Raw genomic sequence first — 18,209 nt, forward strand, 5'->3', positions numbered from 1 at the left:
AATAATAATAAAAGAAAATGTTTAAGCATTTACAGACTTGCTGTACTGTTTATAACCTGCATGCATTGCATAACTAAACCACGCTCTCGTCTGAACAGGGGGATTCGACTTTCTGCGAGAGTGGCAGGCATCACCAGTGGCGGATTCCGGACTAAGCTCGTCCTCCACCTCCTCTAGTGTGAGCCTGGGAGGAAGCATCGGAAACCTGCCACAAATCACAGCTGATCTGGAGGAGCTGGACGAGTCCTCCACAGAATCAGATGAGAAAACCAACAAGCTCATCGAGTTCCTCACCACCAGGTGTGTGGCAAAGATATAGATTTTTAGCAGGTTTTTCGATATATGTGGATGAAATTAGATAGAAACTCAAATGGGAGGGATTCTTCAGGCACATAAGACACTAATCTAGAATGCATAAATATTATCAGGATGACAAGACAAAATGGATGGTGCATCAACTATCAAATATTCATAAGCTCACACATCCCCTAGTGGTCAAAGATTTTTTATTTTTAAATAAAATTCTAAATAATTATGGCATCATTTATTACTAATTATTATTCTTTTAAGATTTTAATTACTTAAATTCGTTTTTTTTTTTTTATTATTATTATTTTATTTAACATTTTATTTTATTTGTTTCAAATTTGAAATTCACACACAGGTAATTTTGATAAATATCTCGAAACATATATTACTTCCATTTTTTTCCCCAGCAAAACTATTGGGCATTTCCCAGAGTCATTAAATCAGCCATTTAGAGGGCAGTAGTTCATGTATTTGTGATGTTTGTTGTTGTTGTTGTTAAGTTGATTGGGTTATTTTCTTTTCTTTTTCTGGGGTTTTTCGGACCGCTTTGGTGCCATGAAGACATCATGCCAAAGAACCCCAACTCTAAGAGCACCGAGCAGCTCACCAACTTCCTGCGGCATGTGGTTTCTGTGTTCAAGGAGTCCAAATCAGGTAATTACCAAACATTGTTAGTGCATTTATGTGACATATTTAAAGAATGAAATATCTCCTATACATTATATTGGAACAGTGGTTGTTTGATAAGTGACTGATAAGTGTCATGTGTCAGATTTCCATCTAGAGCACCAGCTGAGTGATGTTGCTTTGCAGACGGCCCTCTGCAGCTCCTCCCGCCATTATGCCGGGCGCTCGTTCCAGATCTTCCGTGCCCTGAGACAACCCCTCTCTGCCCACGCAGTGGCCGACCTGCTCTCACGGCTGGTGGAGGTTGTGGGGGAACATGGGGATGAAGTACAGGTGTGCATCCATTAGCAGGAGTATTAAAAAACATCCATGCAATAAACACCATAATTATATAGCTCTCTGGATTACTTCAGTTTGATTGGTTAAATGCATATGGTGGTCAAATAATTCTTAGTTTCAATCTTATTGTGATAAATTTTATCTTTTTGCCTTCCAGGGTTACGTAATGGAGATTTTACTCACTCTGGAGTCTGTTGTGGATAATTTAGCTGAATGTCTGAACAACAGTGAACTTATGGCAGCTTTGACGAGGTGAAAATTACTTGCTGTATATTATGTTTTCCTACCATTTCAACCTAAAATGTTTTATAGCCATGGTACATACTGTTCAAAAGTTTGGAAAATGTATGAATATTTCACAATATTACTGTTTTACTGTATTATGGGTCAGTAAATGCAGCCTTGGTAAGAATAAGAGCTTTTCTTCAAAAACATTAAAAACTTTTACCAAAACTTTGGAATGGTATTAATTATAATAATATAGCAGCATGGAAAAAAATATTAAATTTTTCATTTGTTTTTCTTTACATACCTGCAATGTCTCTTCCATGTACAGAGATTCCTCTCCAGACTTCCTGGTGAGCGGGAAGCTCAACCCAAACCGTAAGAGCACAGGACAGCTGAACCTGCACCAAGAGGGTGGCACTAACGAGCGGAACAGGCACCAGCGCAGTTACTCCGTCCCCAAGAAGTTTGGCGAAAGTGGGGAAAACTCATCCTCCAACCCTCCTCGCAGCGCCACTCTGGACCGCATCCAAGCCTGTACCCAACAGGGTCTCGTCCGATCGGCCCGCAGTACATCCTCCAACTCTACCCGCGCCGACACAAGTGTCATCACCGACCCCTCCCACTCCAGTCACCCCGCCAACCTGCTCGCCACCATCTTCTGGGTGGCTGTGTCACTCATGGAGTCAGACTTTGAATTCGAATACCAGATGTCATTGAGGCTGGTTCACAAACTGCTGGCACGGGTTCCGTTGGATCTGCAGGAGAACAGGGAGAGACTGGAGAAGCTCCAGGCCCAGCTGAGGTGGAGTGGCTTTTCCGGGCTGCAGCAGCTGCTCCTGAAGGGATTCACTTCTCCGGCCACAAATGATCTTACACTTCAGCTGTTCTGTCAGCTTACACCTGTTTCACGAGTGCCAGTAGTGGACACATCGAAGGCTATAGGTGGGTAGAATGGTGCTGGCAAAATTTTTAAACTTTTTATACAGGTCTAATGTGACTAAACAACTCAAAAGCAGTGACAGAAACAGTCCTTGCTTACTACTCCTGTCTCTTTGTAGACTTTGTCAGTGTACAAACTGTGTGTTTGAGCATTCAGAGTGATGTAAGGTTTTGTTGGTAGCTTTTGTGTCCGTAATCCTTTTTTTTTTTTTAAGTTAATGGTTTATTTGCTACCATAAGTTGTCTTTTTTGTTGTAAAACAACTGAATGGTCTACTTGCCTGTAGCTATTTGCATACTGAAGCAAGACTGAAGAGTTGATTCTAGTGTCCCGTCAACAGATCGCCACACTATTTTATTACACTAAACCAAAGCCTAAAATCCATGCTTACTTTTGTTTTAAAATCTTGCTCTTCAAATGTGTCTTTAATCTATAAGAGTGAAGGCTGCTCAACCTGATATGCCTTTACATTGTTTAACTATGAAATGTCTGTGATATTTAGCTGCTTTCCTTTCACTTCTTTTCATGTTTTGTTCTCTGCCTGCTCAGGATTTCCTCTGAACGTGCTTTGTCTGCTGCCTCACCTGGTGCAACACTTCGGTAGCCCTACTCAGTTTTGTAAAGAAAGCGCTGAGAGGATCGCACAGGTCTGCCCAGCCTGTTTTCTCTACACACTCCTTTTATTAAACACACCCTGCACTTCATTGACATCAAAAAGCAAAAGTGCTTTTTCTAGACTTATTAGGCATTTAACAAGACAGCTGACTCACAGCATGCATGTATTTAAGATAAAATCTCAGCTAGTGTCCATATTTCTGCAACCTTATATAGATCGACAAAATGCTGGTCAGTAGTAGCAGCACACATATCTAATTGTATTTAGTGACACAACTGACCACAATAAATAATTAATATTGCACCATATAAGTATAAAATTATCTAATGAGTTCCCAAAGGTTTAAAAACCTACAATATGTAATTTATGACTGTTAATATGACTGTTTCTGGTGTGTTTTCTAGGTGTGTCTGGAGGAGAAAGACAAGAACACTAAACTTTCTCACCTAGCTCATGTAATGACTCTATATAAGACTCGTTCTTACACCAGAGACCCCTTCTCATGGGTAAATGTGGTCTGCCGCTATCTGCATGAGGCCTTTTCAGACATCACACTCAGTCTGGTGACATATATGGCTGAGGTGAGCTGTCCTGAGCCTTAAATGTCCAAATACAAGCTACAAAATTATGGATATGCTGCAGCTGATATTATATGTGAAGAGCACCCTTTTAATACCAGCTCTCTTCATAGTTGCTAGATAAAGGATTACCCAGCATGCAGCAGCCCCTGCTGCAGATCATCTACAGTCTGCTGAGCCACATGGATTTGGCAGGAATTCAGGTCAAACCTTTCAATGTAGAGGTGCTAAAGACCATTGAGAAATTTGTACAGGTGAGATCTTTCTGTTGAACCACTTGATTTAGGATTCATCTGGTCATTTGTAAGAATTTCAGTCTCATTTTTCATACCAATATGTGTGTGTCCTCTAGACGGTTCACTGGAAGGAAGCTCTGAACATTCTGAAGCTGGTTGTTTCCCGTTCTGCCAGTCTGTCCCTGCCGTCCTACACCCATGGTGACTTAGCCCACCTGGAGGTTAGCCGTATGATGTGGGATGGCTCATCTAAAGCCCTGCCAGGAAAGACAATGGAATTCCATTTTGACATATCTGAGGTACTTTACACGGTGCACACAATACATTTTGTTGTTTAATTGTTCACATGCATGCTTTTTAGTTTTTGCTGTAGGCAAAAACAACATTAATGCTTTTGAAAGTATCAGTTTTCAGTTAGATTATACACCACAGGTTCTCTGACTCATTCACCTCTTCAGGTGTGGCCGTGTTGTTGTTTTTGAACATACATTGGTTATCAGATCCCATGAAGGGCGCTGCCTCTTTTCCTTTGTTTTTGGTACATTTTAGCCCAAAGGGAAGGTGTTCAGGTTCTCAGCTTGCTTTCAGATGTGGGAGTGGTGGTGATAGTAGTTGGTGGTTTTTTGGGGAGATGTGTTTTGACTGCATTTGCGATTTATAACTGCCCTGAACAAAGTGTGGTTGAGATTCTGCCTCTCTGAGGGTTTCAACTAGAACCTAATAAACAATTAAACTACAAGTTAAGAAAAAGTGACTACTTTTTGTCTGAGGTTTGAATCAAGCGGCAACCTTCCAGTCTCTCTCTTGAAATCAACATTGAAGTGACTTAAACTGCAATTCATCGATGGCCACTAGAGACTTTCAAAATTGAGTCAGTCACATAGACACCCCATGTTAAAGGCGCTGTATGTAAAATTGACATCGAGTGGTTGAACTAACTATTGCAGTCCAAATTCAAAATATGGAGAAGGTTTTTTTCACCCGCCCCCTCCTCCTCAGACTTGATGCACACGCAGGTTGCCAGATTGACGACACAAACAGGAATGAGCACACTTGACGATGAATGAAATTAAATATGCTGTTTTCCGCCAACTGGCAACCCGGGATGCCGAAACACAATTGGGTAAACTGGCAGTGGGTGGGTTTCGCAAACCAAAACAAAGACAGAATTTCTGGAATGCACATTTTCAAAGGAGAATAACTGACTGTAGCATTGTTTTTCAGATAAACAAGTATGTTAACTTAGCATGTTTCTTAAATATCTGCAAACATATTTCTAACGTATTTTTATGCTTTAGTAGAGTAAAAATCTTATATACAGCACCTTTAAAATGGCCAACTTTACAGCAGAAAAAAATATTTTTACAGCCTGGTACCAAAAGTGGTTTTGGTCTATATAGCTAATTTTGCTGTGAAGAGGATGTATTTTTTTATAACTCATCCACTGAAATTATATTAAGTCTTAAAGTTCTGCATAATTAAGGGCGTGGCCACTTGAGTGGCAGGTGGAATGCCACTGCTGTCACCACCATTGTGCTAGGTGAGCGTGGTTTTAGCCTTTTTGCCCATTTTCAATTATCTGGGAGTGACACGCAGCCAAGATGGCAATGGCCATCTCTGCGCAATTTGAGCTTCAAAAATGCTCTTCAGAAACCTACGGGTGACGTCACGGACACTATGTCCATGTTTTTTTTTACAGTCTGTGGTTTGAATACTGAATAAGTTAATGAACGTAAAACCTAAAACAATCTTAGGTTGATCAAAAGTTAATAGTGACTGGAGAATTATAGCCATTTGCTTTCAGCAGGTGCAGGAACTACAAGAAATGCTGCTTTCTCCAGGTATAACAAAGACCTCCTTGCTGCCAACTTTGTGTATGATTGCCCTCTTGTGGCTGCATGCACTACCATAGGAAACCCTCAGTTCCTAGAATTGAGTCCTTACCTCTGGTCCACCCTGATGAAAGTAGTGATATCCTATCCAGATGTAGCATGTGCACGATGATAAGGAGGTCAGCAATTAGGCTGTTTTTCCACACACGCTTGTTTATCTACAGGAAGGCTGTGACTCATGAGTAGTGTGAGTGTGTCTACAAACTGCTCAGAGCCTGTTGTTGTGCTGGAGTGCTCATATTTGTGTAGGGAGTTACGTGTCTATGTTCAGTATATATTGTAAAATATGTTTGTTTTTAAATGAGTTACATATGTATTGTGTGCATGTATGTGTTTGTGTCCAGACGCCGGTTATTGGCCGCAGATATGATGACCTGCAGGGATCAGGAGGGAGAGATGGGAAAGCCCGTGCGATCGCAGTGACCCGTAGCACGTCCTCTACCTCTTCAGGGTCCAATTCAAACACCGTCCTGGTGCCAGTCAGCTGGAAACGGCCACAATCCTCACAGGTGACAAACATTTCATGCTGTTCATATTAGTCAGGGTACAAAGGAGGGAAACTTCATTTCATTCTCTTGTGCTGCTTTAAACGGTCTTTTAGCTTCCTCTTTGTTCCTGATTACATTAAACCAGAGTCTGCTTTTCAACTGTGTTTTCCTTTTGTTTAACAGAAGCGAACAAGAGAGAAGCTAGTGAATGTTCTATCACTCTGCGGACAGGAAGTTGGCCTCACCAAGAATCCATCTGTAAGGCCTCACTGTTGCTTTATATGACACTTATCCTTTTGGTCTCATAGACTGCAGGAATAATAGATTAAATCTCTGATTATTTTATATTAATAAAAGCCCTAATTAATGTGTAGTCTTACAAGGCATTATAGTAACTGGACCGTTGCATGATGCTTTCTTTGCATACCCAGACTCCATGCTGACTCCGCTGTCATGTTTGTTTGTCTCAGGTGATCTTCTCATCCTGTGGAGATCTGGACCTCATGGAGCATCAGCCCAGTCAGGTGTCCTCTGAGGATGGGACCCGGGAGGACACTCTGGATGATACCACATCAGAGCAGCAGTTCAGAGTCTTCAGGGACTTTGACTTCCTGGATGTAGAGCTGGAAGATGGAGAGGCGAGTAGAAAATCAGATTGTTTTAGTTTCACACACATTTGGAATTTTTATATTACAAATCTGATTCATTCATTAAAGAAATTGATACTTCTGTTCAGCATGGATGCATTAACATGATCAAATGTGACAGTCACAACATTTATCAGGATTTCTATTTCAAATATATGCCGTTCTTTTGAACTTTCTTATATATAATTATGAAGAACTGTTAAAATGTTGATTTCTAAATAGTTTACTATATCTGTAAGCTTTATGTCTCTAACAAATACATTTGCAAACTAAGAACTGATTCCTTCCTTTTCCTTTAAAAATTATTTTGGTTAATGTATTTGGATGTCATGTAAATAAATTTGGTTCCACTATTTTTTAATACAAATTGTTAAGTGGAATCAGAACTGAAGCAAGAATCATTGAATTAAATTAAAAATTCCTGTCCTTACTAACAAAAACCCAATTTTCTTTGTCTTTCAGCTTTCTTTCTTTCCTTTTTCTTTCAGTTATTTCATTAATGTTCTCTCTGGATAATGAGATTACACTTTAGCTGATCAGAGACTGCCTGACTAATGTGCCCATTGCTTTTCCTCTGGTCTTTCTCACTGTGTGGCTAACATTCTCTCTCTTTCTCTCCTGTGCTGCCGTAGGAGCTGCAGGTAAGAACAGCTGTGCTAGCATGTGAGAGAGGATGGCTGAGATCATGTTTCCATACCTGTGTCATTCATGTAGGCTCTCATCTATCATAGGCTGCTGTGTCTTAAGAGATTAGTTGTTTTTTTATGTTTAATATATGGATGTCATATTACATACTGTAGAACTGCATGTTAGCAGCATCTCATTGCAACTTTTTTGTTTCACAGTAAATCATTCCTCACTATTTCAGTTAGATTACTATTAGAATTCAGTTTAGATTGTTTTAAATACTTTTTTCAGGTCTAAGATCTAGCAGCTGTCTTTTTGTGTTGTGTTTTGCTATTCTTCCCCTAGACTACAAAGGAATGTAGGTTTTTTTTTTTTTTTTTTTTGCAAACTCAGAAACATTTTCAAATATTGGTTAATTGTATTTACTATATGTTTGCATGTGTTGTTAATGTTTGCATGATTAATTAAAAGTGGGCCAAAGAGGCCAGAATAGTTTACACCCAACTCATGCTAGAGGCAGGGCCGCATTAAGACCTCACTGGGCCCCGGGGCTATGACTTAATGCACAATAATGATATATATAGCTTAAAGTAGGATTTTTATCCAATCAAAATGTTTGATGCATTGCAATTTCATAATTCTTGTTACCAATTCCAAAAAATATATATATAAAAAAAAAAATACTAGCCTATGTAAAAAAAAAACTTACTGAAGACAAATAAACAGTCATGAATTACAAAAGAACAAAGAAATTGACCTACAGACACTCAAAGCACTGAATAAGAAAAAATTATATTGTATAAAATAAATAGACTACAAATAGACTAAATAGTTTTCACTGTATAAATCCAATATACATTATTTTACAAAAGCTATTCTGTCAAGGACAGTGAGCGATTTTCTTTCTAATGTATAATTTACATTATTGACACAAATGGCAACAGCAGGTATATTAAGCTGCTTTCACCCAAAAATTTAAGTTATGTTTTTGTTGTTCTAAACATGTATGAGTTTCCATCTGTTCTTGAATACAAATGTATATATTTGGAACAATACTGGTAACCAAACAGTTTCTGTGTCCCCATGACTTCCATGGTATGGAGAAAAAAAAACACTATTGGAGTCAACAGGGACCAGAAACGTTTTGGTTTGGTCCAGTCAAAATAGCTTCTATGTTAAGGAGAACAAAGAAATTCATACAGGTTCAGAACAACTTGAAACTGAGTAAATGATGACAGTATTTTAATTTTTGGGTGAACTACTATATATCCCCTTAAAATCTCATCATATAATGCCAGGATCTCATAATAGCCAACTAGTGCACATGCTTTATCTTTAACTATTAACATTCTTTTAAGACACAAATGACTGTTGATGAGGAGACAGGCATTTTGGCACATAAGTGTGGTTAAACACGAGGTGCGAAAAATAACTCTTAGTTTAGTCAGGCGCTGTACGAGCAAGTGAGCTCCGTGCATATCAGAAACCGTCTTAACACGCGCATTTTCCAAAATGAATTCTGCCCCACTGCTTAATGTCCCTGAACAGTTAAATTAGTTTTTAAACCACAATGCTTAAAATGCATTTAAATAAAAAGCTTACATCATGACACGCAAAATGAATTTCTCAACCCATGAGTGAATATACTAGGCCTATAGAGATTTTCAAACACAAAAAGCAATATACATCTATCAAGTTAATAATCAAACTAACCTAAAATCTGTGGGGATGATGACGCTGTGTTTTTATCTGCTTCATGTGTCCAGTCCATTAATGGTAATGCATGGAATTTAGGAGAAAACTAAATAATAGAGCTAAAAAGTGAAGGGCGTGGTGGGGCTCTAGCAATCGGTGCTACCAATGTCCGTCAATCTACTCCACAGCCAATCACGGACCCCCTCCTTGCTCGGGCCCCGGAGCTTTAGCCCCGCCTAGCCCAATGGTTAATGTGCCCCTGGCTTGAGGATACAGCTGTTAAATCACTTGTGTGTGTTTGTTTTAATAGGGTGAGAGTATGGATAACTTTAACTGGGGAGTGCGCCGGCGGTCTCTGGACAGCACAGATCTGACTGAGCTCCTGGAGGAGAGCCAGCACTCTGATATCACCCCCTGCATTGGCCTACACGACCCCCAACAGGACTCAGATGACTCCTCTGAGGAAGAGTCCAATTCCACCAGCCAAAGCCTCTCCCATTCTCAACTAGTATGTGCTATCTATCTATCTATCTATCTATCTATCTATCTATCTATCTGTCTGTCTATCTGTCTATCTGTCTATCTTAGCTTGATAGTAGTTTTCTTAAACTGGGCATTTTCTGATTTCAGACCATGAACCTCTCCCCCTCAGAGGACACCAATCATACAGACTCACTGTCCACTTCCTACGACACCACATCAGCTGACCCAAATTCTCTTAATGCTGCTACACCTTGCTTGGGAACATCACTACCAGATGACCACATCATGCCGCCCGTATGTTTAAAATTACATTAAGCTCATTAAAACTTATTTTGCAAGGGTGCAAATAAAACCAAACATATAACCTAGATCTACTTCATCATGCAGTTTATAACTATTACTGGCATGTTTGTGACTACTTTAAATTTGCTAATGTGACACTTCAAATTGAGTTATGGTAACACAATATTGAGTATTGATAAATTATTTTTACATATACATTAATGAGTGTATATTGAACAAAGACTTTAGATATACAAATACATTGCACTCCTATTACTTATGAATGGGAGAAAATATAATGTGCAGTATGGTGGAATATGTCACATTAATCGCCAGTTGGCAAAGTCATTGTGTCACTTCTGACAACACTGAGGACCACTTGACTCTCTTTCTTGCCTCTCTTAACTCTTTTACGGTAAAGAATTCCTCATCTTTTGAGTTGACCTCTAGTATGTAGTCTGCAACAATAAGAACAAACACACTGAGGAAAGAAGCCCACCAGTGATCTTATCTTCATAGGTTTTACCAGAAGACGAGGAGTCAAATGTCCAAGAGGATGACCTGCCATTCGGTGTGAATGAGCTGCCAATGAGGTTTGACTGTGGCTCTAGCACTAATCTGGACCTTCCTGCAGAACAAAACCGAGCTGGAATCAACCAGAACCCAAACTCCCTGCCCAGGTGAACACATCAGTAAAGTTTTATATCATTAGACTGTTAACTGGCATGGTTATTGAAGGGTAACCCCCTTTCTTCCGGTTTCAATAGCTACCATTTTGGGGAGGACCAAGATGATCTGGATGAGCTGGGCTTTCCTCCTCCACCCTCCCCCTTTTTCTCTGCCATCCTGGCAGCATTTCAGCCCATGGTGTGTGATGATGCCGAAGAAGCCTGGCGGAGTCACATTAACCAGCTGTTGTGTGATACAGACGGGTCTTGCGCTGTCTACACCTTCCACATCTTCTCCACAATGTTTCAGGTAAAGTTACCCTTTATATGTTCCTGTGGCTCAGTGGTAGAGCATTGCGTTAGCAGCCCAAAAGGTTGTGGGTTCAATTCCCAGGGAACACACATAATGGTAAAAAAATGTATAGCCTGAATGCACTGTAAGTCTCTTTGGATAAAAGTGTCTGCTAAATGCGTAAATGTAATATGTACACAGTCCTGTTTGAAAATTTCTATTCATATTAGCTATTTAAAGGTCCAAATGTAGGTTTTAGGATTGTTAAAATGTATTTTTGTCTACAGAACATCCAGAATAAGTTCTGTTCCCTGACCAGCAATGCTGCCAGTTACCTTGGAGACGGCCTGAGGGGAATTGGGTCAAAATTTGTGCAGTCATCTGAGATGTTGGCCTTATGCTCAGACTGTCCCACGCTGTATGTAGACGCAGAAACGGTAAGTGGACATTCAAAGTTGATTACATAAAGCCATGCCTCAGGGACCTAACCTAAATAATAGTTATGAATAAGCAGTCAGAAAGTATTTTTATGCTAGGTTTTGTCTGGCCTCTTGTAGATTGTTTCTTATGGGCTTCTAGAGAAGATGAAGTTCAGTGTTCTTGAGCTGCAGGAGTATCTGGACACATATAACACCCGGGAGGAAGCTGTCGTCTCAGTAAGTCATTCTAGCTTGCTAAGCTTCTCATACAAAAGCAGTTGAAGCTGCTATATAGAGCTGCTACAGAATTAAGACCGCCAATCATGCGACTTACTAGAGGTGTGCCAATACTTCTTTAAGTGATCAGACTCGCAGGATGGAGAGTAAAACAGGCAAAACATTCAGTCATCTTGCACGGAAAGAGGTATCATGCTCGTATCATCTGCTGTTCTCTTTCAACAGTGGTTACAGAACTGTAAGGCCACGTTTCCAAGGTATCCTGATGATGGTGTGATCACCTGTCAGCCTGGAGACTCTGAGGAGAAGGTGAAAATAGCTGAATATGCCCTTATAAATTAACTCTTCTATCTTGTCACTGTATACACGAATGAACATTCATAATATGTACACAATAGTTCCTGTTAAATCTGTACATATTTTGTTATTTAGTGGGTCATATACACTACCATTCAAAAGTTTGGGGTTGGTAAGATTTTTTTATATTTTTGAAAGAAGTGTCTTATGCTCACCAAGGCTGCATTTATTTGATCAAAAACAGTAAAAAATAGTAATATTGTGAAATATTATTACAGTTTAACAGTTTTTTTAATATTTATATATTTTAATATGCAGTTTTTCCTGTGATGGCAAAGCCAAATTTTCAGCAGCCATTTCTCCAGTACTTGGTGTCAAATGATTCTTCAGAAATCACTCTAATATTCTGATTTGCTGCGTAAGAAATATTTATTAATATCAATGTTGAAAACAGTTGTGCTGCTTAATATTTTATTTAATATATTGATATATGTCAATATTTTGTATATTAATGTTTTTTAGGAAATGGCAATACTTTTTTACATATTTTTTTAATAAATAAAAATTCAAACATAAAGCATTTATTTAAAATTAAAAATCCTTTCAAACTTGTTTTTATTGTCACTTTTGATCGATTTAATGCATCTTTGCTGAATAGAATTGTAATTATTAACCCAACCATTTGAACGGTAGTGTATTTATCAATGCAGTATTTCCTCGCTCCTCTTCTTCTTGTCACTCCGCGCCTCCTTATCATCCTCTGCATGATTTATATGGCTTGGGTTCTTGGATTGAATGCAACTGGCACTAATCCTCTAATTATGTGGATGGGATTTCTGAGCATAGTGGCACAGTCTCACGGATTGCATGCTGGGCATTAATGCTGTCTGTTTCTCCCTTCTCAACTCTTTCCTGTTTTTTGACATGCTCTACAGCAAATGGAAACTCTGGCTGTAAGTTTAAAACTAAAAACCATTCTCTTATTCGTCTGTTAGAGCGAGTGATCTGTGTTTGTAGCTTTTTAGTTCACTACATGCATTCAGTTCAGTTTACCTGCAAGCGAGCGTGTTTACTTGCATGATCTTACACAATCTTATGCTGAATAACCAAACTTTTAAGATCATGTAAATGGTAAGAAGTAAAAATAAAAATACTGAGTTTTTTTTATTGTTTAATAAAAGATTAAGACACTCATTGATGGATGTTAGAGTTGTGTATTTAATCTTTGAGTATGTATGATTCCTTTATTATGACATATGACTAATGTATCTGTATCATCCACAGCAATTGGAGTTGTGTCAGCGACTGTACAAACTTCACTTCCAGCTCCTTCTGCTGTTTCAGTCCTACTGTAAACTCATTGGACAAGTGAACACCATCAGCTCTGTGCCAGAGGTACACAGTACACCCATTCCCCCGCTGATACTCCTGATCTCTTTTTTGGTTTATTGAATTAGAATTAGAATTAGAATTAGAATTAGAATTAGTGCTGTCAAATGACTAATCACATCCAAAATAAAACTATTTGTTTACATAATATATGTGTATGTACTGTGTAAATTTATTACGTATATATAAATAGACACACATGCATGTATATAAGAAAAATGTTATGTTTATATATTAAAAATATTTATATCTAAATTAAATTACATTACATTACATAATTACATATACATGTAAATACATGTAGATATTTTCTAAGTATATACTGTATGTGTGTGTTTATATATACACAATAAATATACACAGTAGACAGTACACATACACATATTATGTAAACAAAAATGATTTATTTTCGATGCGATTAAACTTGACAGCACTAATTTTAATATTTTCTGTAATGTGAGCATTATTTAAATTAGCCTGAAAGAGGTCTAAACAAATATTGTGAATTTGGTGACAGTTTGGACATTTCTACAGTTAAAACAGTAACCATAGACATTTTCTGTTGTTCTGCATCTGTGCTGATAGATGTCCAATACCAATGTCGTATCAGCCAGCAAAACCTAAGAAAACATGTAGTGCATCTTTAAAAAAAAACATAAGGAACAATTTATTAACTGAGCAAAAAAAAAAAAAAAATTAGTTTGGCTGACTATAAAGTTAGTCACTAGCTGGTTGACTTTTGTTGATTAAAAACAGTCCTGATCATGTGCTCTCAATCTGTAGCTGTGGAACATGTCGCGTGAACTGAGCGATCTGAAGAATTGCCTGCGGCTAGCGGAAGCCTCATTAGCTGGCGATCTAGAGGACGGGCAAAGGCAAGGCTCCCAGTCCATTTTCCCCAGCTCAGAGGCAGCTGTACAGGCCATCCTGGAGTGCTTGAACAACAGCGAGTTCTCAATGGCCATCCGCTACACTCAAGAGTGCAGGTGAGATATGACACCACTAGAGGGACACAAAACTCTATTTATTGTATTGTATAGATTTTTATATATTATTTATCAATTTGTTTTGTAAGTTTAGTTTTTGTTTGCACTTCATTTATTTTATTTTATTTTATTTTTAGTATCATTATTTTTTAAATTTAGTTTTTATTTTTAAGTTAATGTTTTCAGTTATTTTAAACAGTAACACTGCATATTATTTTTCGTTGTGACGTTGAACTTGATACTGAGTATTTTACTGGTATTGAAATTTACTAAACTTTCTTTTACTTTTTAGACGAATGTGGCCAAATGACATTTTCGGTGGTAACTCAGAGGATGAGATCCAGACTCTCCTCAACGTCTACTTCCGCCACCAAACTCTGGGCCAAACTGGCACTTTTGCCCTGGTTGGCTCGAACAAGGACATGTCAGAGGTCTGCACAAAGATCATGGAGCTCAACGGAGAGATCCGGGACATGATCCGCCGCGCGCAGGGGTACCAGGTGATCTCATCCAGCCTCCTGGACTCCAGCGTGTCCGGCGTGAGTCTCTGACAGGAAGCCTGCAGCACCCCAGACCAGCCCTGGCCTGGACCACCCCACCACTGGATTCCTCCATAGTCAACCAACCTCTCCTGCGCCAGCCCTCATCCCACGACCCTCCGCTCCTGCCACCCGCTCCAGGCCAGATCCAGTGTGACATTTGGGAGTGCTGCCACCCTTTTGAGGGTGTAACTCATAAACTTGTGCCCTTCTTAGGGAAACTTGCACGAGCATCCTTGACTGTACTGAATAGGAAGGGGCTCCTGAGAGTGAGCGTGTCCTCAGGTCCTCAAATGTGCAGCAATAATGGAGAAACGGAGCTGCTCCTGCGAGATTCCTTGGATTGAGCCACTCAAACGCATCTTTTAATTATTGCACTATGTTGACATTTTCATGTCGTAAACCATGAGAAGAAAGCAATGCTACTGAAAGCAATGCTGCATTTTTGGAAAGGAAGCACCCAAGTGAGAACTTCCACTTGATTTGTTCGTTAATGTGGGAATGTGCAATGATGGATCATTGAAACGGATGCCTTTCTACTGTAACTGTTCGAGAATGTTTTTAAAAACGATCATGACTTGCTGCAAAACTGAAGATGGAACGACACAGGATACTGTCTGTATGTCTTCGGTCATCGTCACGATACCTGTAACTGTTTAAGGCTGAGAGCTTGTCTTTGTGAACCTGTCCATCACTGGCGTACCGCTAAATATCAGCCTCTGCACCTGCACACAAACATTCAGCGATTTGTTCAAACAACTGATAAGCTACTACTGCTGAAGCTGATTCTACTTCAAGTGCTGGTATGTGATTGTTTGGCTGTTTCAATCGACGTCCTGCGCTCCACCGTACACAGGCTCACGTTTAGGGTAAATTTGTATTTAAGAAATCAGTGTGTTGAACATAGTTTTCGAAATTGTTCTTTGTCAGTTGCCAAGCATGCATTATTGTATTTGCTTTTGAACTGTATTTATTAAAAGTTGTATTTTATTAAAATGTTATTTGTATAAAGTGGAAAAGGGAGGCATCACATGGAGATTAGTGTTTGTCACTAGTGCATGCCTAGAGAGATTGCACATTGTAAAGCCTCTTTGGGAAAATTGTCATTGGTCCCCCCCCCAATGTAAATACTTAAAAGCTTATGTGAAGTAAATTGTGCTTTCTTCATGTTGAGATTCTCCTGTTTGTTTTTTTTCCAGTTACTCTGGCATCTGCAGAGTCCAAGAGAATTGATTTTGCATTGTACGCAAGTTACAGCAACAAAATATGGTCAGGAAAGATATTTGAGAAAGATCTGCATTTCTGTCAACAAAAGTGTTTGGATTCTGTTGACTTTAATTGCATGGAGAAAAAAAAATTTGAACATTCTTCAAAAAAAAAAAAAAATCTTGCTCTTTTTGCTGAATACACAAGATGTCACTTTGGGGAAAAACTGATATCCAATTGTGTCAGTTCCAATTTACTGGTCAGGAAACAATGGAAATTAATTTTTAACCAAAACAAAAAATAAAAATCAAAGAGTGGGAATAAGTGACTATTTTGGGTGACCTACCCCATTACAGAGCAGAAATATTCACAATGACACTAGTATTATGCTGCAATACTTTATTGATTTTATAAATTTATACACTTATTGGAATACAAAAATACAATACATCCCACCCAGGACGTCACTTGAGCCACCAACGCAATTCTAAAACCCTTCTAGACCTGAACCATCAGACTATGTACTTGAAACTGTAGATGGTGTCACAGGAAAGGCCTTTGCCCTTGCAGCGGCCGCACAGATCCTGGCGGTGAGGACGGCGCATGTCAATGTGCCTCTGCTTCCGTTCACAGCAGCAGCGAGTCTTGCAGCAAACCTGGGGAGACAGAACATGGTCAAGTTTTACAAACAGCTTCAAATACACTTTGACTTCTCATACCTGGCACTGAATGGTCTCCACCCTGTATGGATTCAGTCCCGCCTGACACTTCCTGCAGTGCTGCTTGAAGTACACCTGTGGAAATGCCATTTGATTAGGTTTGGGTCTCAAGATTAGAAGTTTGAAAGTCAAAAGCATTTCACCTTGGAGGTTCCCGAGATGCACCACACAAACGCACTTTCCCATCGAATATTGCACTTACTGCAGTGATAAAATCCATATTTCTGTTCAAGAAACTAAACAATAAATGGTTAGAATTATCGTCACCTATATTTACAGAAAAGAAACGCACAACAGTTTCTGCCGCATTGAATTTGCATATAGTTTAAAAAAAATAAACCCTAACCAATCAAAAAAATGCATTGGTTTACCTCATTGAATATTCATGATAACTGATGAGTTGGGGGAGAAAAAAAAAAAAAAAAGCAGTCATTCACAACGCTTTTCACTTTTGTAAGTTTCAAGTTGGGGGAGAAAAAAATAAATAAATGTCATAGACAAGTCTAGTAATCGTCACGAGTTGTATTCACCCAATCAGCATTGAGCGTCAACAATTACTTGCATATTTATGAGGTCAGCTTCTATTCGGCCATGAACCAAGTGAAAAGACCGCGAAACCCGACTAGCTAGGATTTATCGCTAACCATAATTTTGAAAGTACAATAACCACTTTAATTTTGCGCGGAAATTACGGTTGCCATGGTAATTTCCTCAGAACAAACCTGAAAGTTCGATCGTTTATTTCGCTGAACCACCGACTTCCCCTGCAGCGTTTCGTTGTGCGTCTGTTCATCCGGTTTACACTTCTCGTCGTCGTCCGTCTCGCTGTCCGTTTCCTTGCTCTCATCCCCTCCATCGTACTTACTTTCACCGGCAGTCGTGGATAAGGAGAAGATTCTGCGGTCGAAGACAGGAGAGTAGATGGCGACGGGGCGGGAGAAGCGCACGGTGTTGACGGGTGTGCTGGGCAGGGTGTCTTTCAGAGGACTGATGTACGGCGTCCTTGGTGAGTCCCATTTATCACCGCGATAAAACAGCGTTTTGGGCCCGAGTGAGCATTGAACAGTGACATCTACCTTTGGGTTCACTTGCACACCGAACTCTCTAGTGTTGGCCTTGCGGAGGCGCGGCGTTAGGTTCGGGCTCACCTGAGATAATATCGCTTTTAACTGCGCGCGCTTATAAAAGTCGAAATAATCGGGGGCGTCTGGCGCAACATAAAAACTGTTTCCCTTTTTGTTCCAGTTCTGGTGCTTAAATTTCCCGTTGCCGGGATAAAAGGGGAAATAGCCAGGATAGCCTCCACAGTTGTAAGGTGCAATGAGAAACTCCTCCATTGTAGCGTGACCGTGAGTAGAGACACTGCAGAATATTTATTTTCTTCCCGAGAACACGCCTTAATTGGCGCGACCTAATTATGATTGATCACGTGCTGGCGTGGCTCAGGGAGAGATTGCGTAGCATCAGGTAA

At 39.5% G+C, this 18,209-nt stretch overlaps 2 protein-coding genes across 9 annotated transcripts in view; one reads left to right on the forward strand and one right to left on the reverse strand.

Moving 5' to 3' along the window:
* LOC109097737 (protein furry homolog) overlaps window positions 1–15,980 on the forward strand; it is a 60,729-nt gene extending 44,749 nt beyond the window's left edge. For 5 of the 8 annotated variants that reach the window (XM_042732856.1, XM_042732851.1, XM_042732850.1 and 2 more), the window contains exons 40-63: window positions 99–300; window positions 842–963; window positions 1,082–1,269; window positions 1,433–1,527; window positions 1,832–2,445; window positions 2,992–3,089; window positions 3,463–3,639; window positions 3,750–3,890; window positions 3,989–4,171; window positions 6,109–6,273; window positions 6,436–6,510; window positions 6,723–6,890; window positions 7,532–7,540; window positions 9,532–9,729; window positions 9,852–9,998; window positions 10,506–10,666; window positions 10,754–10,964; window positions 11,234–11,383; window positions 11,504–11,602; window positions 11,828–11,911; window positions 12,835–12,852; window positions 13,184–13,294; window positions 14,072–14,274; window positions 14,567–15,980. In XM_042732856.1, the coding sequence (XP_042588790.1) occupies window positions 99–300; window positions 842–963; window positions 1,082–1,269; window positions 1,433–1,527; window positions 1,832–2,445; window positions 2,992–3,089; window positions 3,463–3,639; window positions 3,750–3,890; window positions 3,989–4,171; window positions 6,109–6,273; window positions 6,436–6,510; window positions 6,723–6,890; window positions 7,532–7,540; window positions 9,532–9,729; window positions 9,852–9,998; window positions 10,506–10,666; window positions 10,754–10,964; window positions 11,234–11,383; window positions 11,504–11,602; window positions 11,828–11,911; window positions 12,835–12,852; window positions 13,184–13,294; window positions 14,072–14,274; window positions 14,567–14,825 (3,878 nt within the window). In that variant the 3' untranslated portion in view covers window positions 14,826–15,980. The remainder of the gene's footprint in view (window positions 1–98; window positions 301–841; window positions 964–1,081; window positions 1,270–1,432; window positions 1,528–1,831; window positions 2,446–2,991; window positions 3,090–3,462; window positions 3,640–3,749; window positions 3,891–3,988; window positions 4,172–6,108; window positions 6,274–6,435; window positions 6,511–6,722; window positions 6,891–7,531; window positions 7,541–9,531; window positions 9,730–9,851; window positions 9,999–10,505; window positions 10,667–10,753; window positions 10,965–11,233; window positions 11,384–11,503; window positions 11,603–11,827; window positions 11,912–12,834; window positions 12,853–13,183; window positions 13,295–14,071; window positions 14,275–14,566) is intronic. The other 3 variants (XM_042732853.1, XM_042732852.1, XM_042732857.1) reach the window with 3 other exon arrangements.
* A 423-nt stretch (window positions 15,981–16,403) lies between these two features.
* Window positions 16,404–18,101, reverse strand: LOC109047924 (zygote arrest protein 1-like). Its single transcript, XM_019065584.2, has 4 exons — window positions 17,461–18,101; window positions 16,882–16,974; window positions 16,739–16,813; window positions 16,404–16,675 (listed from the first exon to the last, which is right to left on the reverse strand). Exons 1-4 carry the CDS (start codon window positions 18,073–18,075, stop codon window positions 16,532–16,534), a joined length of 927 nt encoding a protein of 308 aa, XP_018921129.2. The 5' UTR covers window positions 18,076–18,101; the 3' UTR covers window positions 16,404–16,531.
* Between the last annotated feature and the right edge of the window lie 108 nt (window positions 18,102–18,209).

This window comes from Cyprinus carpio, chromosome B10 (genome assembly GCF_018340385.1).
Source record: "Cyprinus carpio isolate SPL01 chromosome B10, ASM1834038v1, whole genome shotgun sequence".
NCBI lineage: Eukaryota > Metazoa > Chordata > Actinopteri > Cypriniformes > Cyprinidae > Cyprinus > Cyprinus carpio.